The 7,500-nt window shown below is 50.4% G+C and overlaps 5 protein-coding genes across 10 annotated transcripts in view; 2 read left to right on the top strand and 3 right to left on the bottom strand.

Moving 5' to 3' along the window:
- Positions 1–1,899, bottom strand: part of LOC126579311 (ubiquitin-conjugating enzyme E2 J2) — a 2,074-nt gene extending 175 nt beyond the window's left edge. Inside the window, exons 1-3 of one of the 6 annotated variants that reach the window (XM_050242773.1) lie at positions 1,574–1,899; positions 1,238–1,447; positions 1–1,165 (exon numbers count right to left, since the gene is read on the bottom strand). The exon at positions 1–1,165 is cut by the window's left edge and continues 175 nt beyond it. In XM_050242773.1, coding sequence (XP_050098730.1) covers positions 480–1,165; positions 1,238–1,307 — 756 coding nt within the window. In that variant the 5' untranslated portion in view covers positions 1,308–1,447; positions 1,574–1,899 and the 3' untranslated portion in view covers positions 1–479. The remainder of the gene's footprint in view (positions 1,166–1,237; positions 1,448–1,573) is intronic. The other 5 variants (XM_050242772.1, XM_050242776.1, XM_050242774.1 and 2 more) reach the window with 5 other exon arrangements.
- A 75-nt stretch (positions 1,900–1,974) lies between these two features.
- LOC126579310 (mitochondrial E3 ubiquitin protein ligase 1) lies at positions 1,975–3,337 on the top strand. Its single transcript, XM_050242771.1, has 3 exons — positions 1,975–2,202; positions 2,266–2,435; positions 2,500–3,337. Exons 1-3 carry the CDS (start codon positions 2,098–2,100, stop codon positions 3,242–3,244), a joined length of 1,020 nt encoding a protein of 339 aa, XP_050098728.1. The 5' UTR covers positions 1,975–2,097; the 3' UTR covers positions 3,245–3,337.
- Positions 3,338–3,436: 99 nt separating this feature from the next.
- On the bottom strand, positions 3,437–5,822 carry LOC126579309 (FGGY carbohydrate kinase domain-containing protein). The gene is made up of 4 exons (XM_050242770.1): positions 5,400–5,822; positions 3,942–5,045; positions 3,664–3,882; positions 3,437–3,591 (listed from the first exon to the last, which is right to left on the bottom strand). Exons 1-4 carry the CDS (start codon positions 5,589–5,591, stop codon positions 3,445–3,447), a joined length of 1,662 nt encoding a protein of 553 aa, XP_050098727.1. The 5' UTR covers positions 5,592–5,822; the 3' UTR covers positions 3,437–3,444.
- Positions 5,823–5,998: 176 nt separating this feature from the next.
- On the top strand, positions 5,999–6,795 carry LOC126579312 (uncharacterized). The gene is made up of 3 exons (XM_050242778.1): positions 5,999–6,133; positions 6,198–6,438; positions 6,500–6,795. Exons 1-3 carry the CDS (start codon positions 6,114–6,116, stop codon positions 6,674–6,676), a joined length of 438 nt encoding a protein of 145 aa, XP_050098735.1. The 5' UTR covers positions 5,999–6,113; the 3' UTR covers positions 6,677–6,795.
- A 203-nt stretch (positions 6,796–6,998) lies between these two features.
- LOC126576354 (major royal jelly protein 2) overlaps positions 6,999–7,500 on the bottom strand; it is a 1,316-nt gene continuing 814 nt past the window's right edge. The window contains exon 3 of the mRNA XM_050237590.1: positions 6,999–7,500. This exon is cut by the window's right edge and continues 51 nt beyond it. Within this exon, the coding sequence (XP_050093547.1) occupies positions 6,999–7,500 (502 nt within the window).

Genomic DNA, 7,500 nt, shown 5'->3' with positions numbered 1-7,500 from the left:
AGAAACAGACCAACGGGATTACATTTACGTGTAACTCGAGTTCTTCCAAGCCTATTCATGTTATCCATTTGCCTCTTTGAGCCTTTCCAAAGCTCAGCTGACACGTTTCTTAGAATTTTGGTATTGCATGGTGCATCTACGACGAGATCGGCCCTGCACGCCTAGACGCACCGACATGCTGCATGCACTCGCTGCTACTAGCTACAATGAAATACTTCCTTCGCCGTTCGTGCGTTCCTGAACCATTCATTTAACGGTGATAATTTAAAATTAAAGCGTAACAATTAGCTCACACCGGTGCCGCGGTCTACCATCTCGTACTCTCGTCGCATACAGCACCATTGGCCAACGTGTTTTGGGGGGGTTTTATAAGTGGAACTCGCTCGTCTGCATCGATCACAGGAGAGGGCCCACGCTCCACACGCTCGGTTCGTATTCAATAGTCGATCGTCTCCTACGTTAAAGCCCGGAATCGTCTATTAAATGTTTATGCTCTTGATCACATAGTGTACGATACAGGCAAACACCACGAAACCCCCCAGCACGACCAAGTTGGTGCAAAGCGATTGCCAAATGTTACTGTCGTCCGCACCGGGCCGCCCGGGGATGAACTGACCACCGTCGACAGTTTCGGTACCATCGTTAGCGCTGCCAGGCGCTTCACCGTTGCTGGCATTGGCGGCACTGTCCCCATTGGCGGTTGCGGATTGCTGCTTTCGTTGCTCTTCGAGCTGCTGTAATCGTTCCGTGATCTCCTCGCAGATCTCGGGAAACAGCTCCTGAAAGACCTCGTTCTTCATGTTGAACGCCAGCGACTGTTGCGCGTAACGACGCTTCTCGTACGTTGTCGTTTCGCACGAACCCATCGTCGGGGTAGTCTCGAGCATGAAGCTCAACAGCCCCGTCAGAATGGTGGCCACCGACCACGCCGGGTTCCAGGTGTCCGGATGGAAGTCCGATATGCTGAGGCAGAGGCGTTTGTTCGTCTTGAAGCGGCCGTTCGGTGTGGTCATGTAGATCGACGGCGGTTTGAAGGGGAACTCTTTTGTAAACAGCAGTGTACCGTGGTAGTAACCACCGTAGTATGGTGAATCTTCCGGCCCTTTAATCACGTAGTGCCACTCGAGAATGTTCGAGGGTAACGGTTCTGCGGTGATGTAGGGTACTGTAAGAGAAAAAGAGTGAATTCGATTACCGATACAGATGCTGGAAGGAAAACAGTCACGAGTCGCCTTACCTGGATCGCGCTTTAGACGCATATAGTCCTGCTTCAACCGGCAGGTAGCCGTCGGTTTCGTGTTCGTCATCGTGGCACAAGTTGTCCTCGGATCACCTGGGGTCAGATATCACAGCAAGCGGGTACAATGTGTTCGTCCCGCACACAAACACAACAAAATGATGATCAAATTTGACAAAGGTCGCTGGCTAGAATTGGACAGCGAAGAAACTGACCATTAGATGGCCTCGTCAAAGATCGGATAAACACCGTCTGCGTCTTCCGGAATGTTCCGGGAGTACTGCGGAACGTACACAACGGAGCGAGTAATCAAGTTTACCGCTATCGACCGCTCACCTGCTGTACCTTGCAGATCCACGTATCTCCGCTGGGGACTTGGGGGTGTAGTAAAACAAGATGATCAAACACTAATCAAATCGTTCCTACACGTCATCCTTCACCGAACCGAGTGGAGCAGAAAGATTTTGTGTCCGCTAGCACCTCCAAATCTGGGTGCGTTACTAGCGAACCACGGGAACTGACCAACGCTTGATGCTGCAGAAACAACACAAACCGGACAAAAGCGAGACAATTAATAGCCGTAATCACTTGCGAACGTTCTCCGCATCCTTCCTTTTCGGAACCACCGAAAGTATGTAAACAACCTGAGGTAAAATTTGGCTCTATAAACATTAAAAAAAAGGCCAAGAAGGCCATGCTCCTTGGCCCTATAAAGCATAGCTGGTTGAATTGTCAAACGAAACGGAATCAAAATATTTTTTTTCTGTGTCTACCTTTTTTTGGAATTCGGAGAGTAAAATGCGTACTTCCATGGATTATTGTTTGAAAAAACTAGCCGCCTAGTGCTTGGGTGAGCTAAAATGGACTGCTTCCAGGAGCTAGTGTTCCTGGGGATCGATGTACTCGTGCTGGTCGTGTGCGGCAACCAGTATTTAAAGTTGCGGAAAAATTGCCGTGCTCTGAAGGTAGCTATCCTCTGGCGATCGCCGCATTATGTCACAACTAACGGCCCCGGAATACTCTCCCAGGAAGCACCGCAGTTACCGATCGATGAGAATTTAAGCGAACGCTTGCGGAAGGAACCGGACCAGAAGTTGAAGTATGTCGTCATCCGGGGTAGCGTTACGCCGATCGGGCGACCCCTGCATAGCGCCATGTCGCCATCGGTTACGGGCGTGTTGCAGACGATGACACTCACGTAAGTGTGGCGTACCGATCGTACCCGCTAGTAGCTGCTACTGATACCGCTTACTATTTAACAGCGAACACCGAGTGGCTCGCGCTGTGATGGGGTTCTGGCAGGAGGAGAAGCAAATCATTCACGCCTCCTCGAATGAGGTACCGTTTCGGATCGTAAACGGTAAGCACGGGGTGGAAATCGTGAACGGTCTGTCGGCCGAGCTGCTCGATATGGACACCGTGTACGAGAACTATGAACCTTCTTCGCTTTCGCTGTTCGATCACGTGTTCGGTCTGTTCTCCGGCGTCCGCCAGAAGGGCTTGCAAACGACGGAACAGCTGCTCAGAGATGGTAGTTTCATAACGGCCATCGGTGAACTGGAGGTGGAGAATGGTGGCCTACGGCTGCAGCCACCGACCAACGGTGCGCCCATGTTCCTTACGACCGCCACCAAAAACACGCTGTTGAATCGTCTCGAGCAAGCTAAATCCTCGACGCTACTGAAGGTGCTCATTTGTGGTACGATATCGGTAGTGCTCGTTGGTTTGATAACGCGTAAAATCTATAAGCGCAAAAAGATGGAACGCGAGGAAAGGAAACTACGGGAACAGCTGGAGAAATCACGCACCGAGCGAAGGTCACGTTTGCGCTCGACCAATCTTACCGAAGAGCAACGTTGTGTAGTTTGTGTTGAGAATCCGAAGGAAGTGATCTGCTTACCCTGTGGGCACGTCTGCCTGTGTGAAAACTGTGCCGCAAGAATCAATCTACACTGTCCCGTATGCCGGGCTGTCATAGAGACGAAAGCTGCCGCTTTTATTGCATAGACCGTGTGTCCGGAATCAATAGGCAACCATGTAAAATATGCTAACAATCCAGATCTTAAATTGCGACCCCTTTGCGGATACATCAATCTCGGATACGAGCAGACTTTTAATTCCCTTCAAAAGTAATGAGAAAGTCCTGTTTCAATAGAGACCGGAACGTTGGAAATAGACTGGTGATTCGCCGTTGTTCGCCATGTGCATCATCCTTTCATGATACGTTCGTACCCACGCTGGTCCAGGTACATGCGTTGAAAGATTTGATACTTTCTTTCATGATAATCGCGAGTTGCTTCATTCAAATCTGGAGTCACGATCGTCGCATTACCGCCCATGCCGGATGCAGCTGACTGTTCGGGAAGGAGAAAGAGAAAACGGTATCAGCGCAAATGCCAAAAGAGGTGAATGGTAGCCAAACAGACCTCTAGCGTCTCGTAGAGCCCGGCAGCGTATGCTCCCATCATGGCAGAACCGAGTAGAACGGCTTCTGGTTCAGTAGGTAGCAGCACCGGAATGGAACACACGTCTGCATGCGTTTGCACGAAGAGGCTGTTCTTACTCAAGCCTCCACACAGTAGAATCGATGTGATCGGCTCCCGGCCAGACGACTGTAGCACATCCAGTATGTGGCGCGTACCGTACTGTAGAGGAGCAAGTTTTTACTGTCCATCGACGGTTTTAATCACATGGCACTACTTACCGCTAAGGCCTGCATGAGTGCGAGGTAAAGCAACGCCAAACTCTCCACGTCTTTCGTCATTCGCAATCCACAAATCATTCCCGTGAGATTGGGATCCGCTAGCGGTGAACGATTACCATGGAAGTCTGGCCAAACATGCAAATCAATCGTCAGCCCGTGTACCGATCCGGCGGTTCGTTCTTTCGCAAGCCTCAGTAGCAGTGTGTTGAGGTACACGTAAATGCCACTATTGGAACCGTGTTCCTGCAGCAGCGTCCCGTAGCAGGGGTGCGTTTGTACGATATGATCAATCAACACACCGGTAGCGCTCTGTCCGGCCTCATTCAAGTAGAGACCCGGAATGATGGCATGCTTGTACGGACCCCAGATACCCGGTGCAAGCACTGACTTCTCCGTGAGACTCATATGACACGACGAAGTACCACAAATGATCGCCATTTTCGACGTTACCTTCTCATCATCGCCCGTTCCACTCTCCCTGCGGCATCCGAACAGTGCTAGGGCACCGGCATGTGCATCGATCATGGATGTAGCAACCGCCGTTCCTGGCAGTAGATCGAGCTCTCGAGCTGCAGCTTCCGATAACCCTTTGGCAATGGGAACACCGGGATCAAGCACCTGGCGACCGATAATCTTCCAATCTTCACGACTCAATTCCGCCGATAAGTTAATCTGTTGCAGAAACTCGTCGCACCAGGCACGCTGTTCCGCATCGTAGTTCCACTTGCAGACGGCAGAGCAAATCGATCGGCTATCGTCACCGGTCGCACGGTACGTAAGATAATCGGGAAGATCGAAAAAGGCTCCTGCTAAACTCGACACGGTTTGGGGCATGTGACGCTTTAACCAGAGCAGTTTCGGGAGCTGCATCTCGAGTGAAATGCTTCCTCCGACGTAATTAAGCATCCAGTGCCGGGTGGCGTTGATTGTGCGTGCTTCCTCCTCCGCCCGATGGTCCATCCAGAGGATCACGTTTCGTTGGTGATCATTCGACGAAGGACTCACCGTTAGTGGTTGCATGTGTTTGTCCAGCGCTACCAGGGAACAGGTCGCATCGAACCCGATGCCCTTAATATCTTCCTTCTTGTAGCCATTGCAGACAGCCTGGAAAGAAAATGGTGCAATATGGTACGGTAACTATATTATATTTTGATTTGTGATGCATTTTAACTACTCCTTCAACCAAATTTTGATTTTTTAAATTCCGAATCGTTTTCACGCTCTTCACTAGCGTCCTCATACGAGTTGTGTGAAAATGGCTTCGGCTAGACGCTATTCCGGTTATAAAATCCACTTGAACGATGAGCTTATCAATTGTGTTTGTCGTGCGTCGGCCGTGACTTCATAAAACGCTAATCTACTCGTATAGTCACTTCCTACAACACGCGTTATAGTATCAAGTGCATTTTACGCTGGAGCCCTCGCTCAGGGCGTAGCGTATATTTTGCTCAAGATCACCTTGACACAGTGGCAAACGGCTTGCCAAATGTAGTCCGACGACTGCTCGTAGTAATTGGGCTGATCGTTCCAGGTGCGGATCGGTTTCACGCACGTTTCCAGCACCTTTCCCGTACTGTTGACCAGCGCTGCGCGGGCACTGCCCGTGCCCACGTCGACACCGATCACGAATAGATTTTTGGACGATTGCATTTTCTTCCACCACAGACTAGTTTCACCCGTTCAACGTGGTAAGCAAATCGATCTCCTCGGCTGGGGTCTCGTTTGCGGTTGAACCTGAACTGAGCGCCCGCCACTTGTACCACCCCATGATTGACCTTAGCGTAGGTCCGCGGTAGGACGAGACGCGGCAGTCATGGATGGTGGCATGTTTTTATTGTTGATAATGCTCTCTGTGTGTGTTGGGCTGCTGCGGAGAGCCGGTGGAGTCGCAATTGATAATCACGTCCATAAAAGGGTGCTGGAGTGGCCGAAGGTAGGGAATGAAACCGGCGGAATGATTTTTAAACAAATGAAAGCTCCTCCAAATGGAGCTTTTCTGAAACTCGCGAGCAGGCTTTTGACAACTGGGTGCAAGGCGAGGCGAGTAGAAAAAAATAGGAAAACGATTTGTTTGGGTTTATGCGCGAATACAACAAATTGTCGTCCTGAATAATTAAGAAAGATCGACTGATCCCCAGCGAATACCGAGTAGAGCTGTGAAGCGACACAAAGATGGTTCGAGTGAAGCATAGGTAAGCATGGCAACCAAATCCGGGTGGCTTGTTTGAGTTCAATTCGATTCGATTCCATTTGTAGATACATTCTGGTCCAGATCCGGTGTAACGACCGACCGGAGAGTGATCCGGTTTCCATTTCATCCAACGCACTGCAGAACTACATCCGCGAGCGAGTGGAACGGTTTTACGGCGAGTTTGGGGCCGCCAGCCTCGGGCGGATGAATGTGATCTATTTTAACGCCAAAACGCACCTTTGTATCATACAGTCCCGGCATGGGGCGCATCGGTTTATCACGAGCATACTACCCCTTCTAACATTGGTAAGTATCCCGGAGAAATCGTTAGATAGAAGATGTACTGATTCCAAAATGCTTCTTGCAGGCGGACAAAGAAGCGGCACGCTACCGGACACTATATGTCGGTGCAACGTTACAGCAGTGCCACAAGTACATCATTAAGTATCAACAACGGTACATTAACAAAACTATCGGTAGCTGCAGGGGAATGGTGCAGAAGCAAAAACTGATTCAGGATGTTACGAAAATGAAGCGCCTTTAGTGTGAAGCAGCGGATAGGGGAGGAAAAAACGCTTTTATTTGTTTAAAAACTAGGACGAAGGAAGCTTATACAAGGATAATACACCACTCGCGACGAAGCAAGTGCTGTGTGCGTAAGAAGGAAGGCTTCTCTAGAACGAACTGGTCATTTGAAGTCCGAAGGTCTGTCAGTCGAAAGTTGGTCAGCGTTGGTCTAAACTCTCATATCACAGCAATCCGTGTCCTGTTTTATCGTATAGTCAGTTGCACGTCACGTTTGTCTCGTAAAGTCAGTCGTTTCGTTCAGGTTAACCTGTCCCTCGCGTGGTTCAAACAGCCCCTTCTCAGTAACAATCATCCTCGCACTCTTTGCAAACGTACCTCAACCGCGTCGAGGGACCTCCGACACCAGTTGTGCTGTTCAGGTAATCGGTCACGCTTGACGAAAGACAAAGCAGATGCTGATCCTTCCCGACGCCCACATGAGTCGATAGGCGACAGTCGTCGCCATTCTGAATCTGCACGAAGTTGCACTCCCGGTAGGGCTGCTCGGTATCCCAAAGGAACAGCTCGGACTCTCCGCGGTAACGCAGCACACAACCAGTACCACCGTCCGTGCCCAGCAGTACGGAGTGCTTGTGCTTCGTACCCATCTCAACGATTGCGCTCGAACCTTTCCCGGTGCGCAGATGCTCCACCTTGATGGAGTACACCTTCCGACCGCACAGATAGCTGAAGATCACGATGCTCTGTCCCTTCGGTTTCGAGATCAGCAGCAAATAGAGCACATCGGAATCACCACAACCAGCGGAGATGGCACGTGGCAGCACCACGCGGTACTGCTTA

Source organism: Anopheles aquasalis, chromosome 3 (genome assembly GCF_943734665.1).
Source record: "Anopheles aquasalis chromosome 3, idAnoAquaMG_Q_19, whole genome shotgun sequence".
Taxonomy (NCBI): domain Eukaryota; kingdom Metazoa; phylum Arthropoda; class Insecta; order Diptera; family Culicidae; genus Anopheles; species Anopheles aquasalis.
Note: the sequence above shows the minus strand (reverse complement) of the source record. Positions and strands in the feature narration are given on the sequence as shown.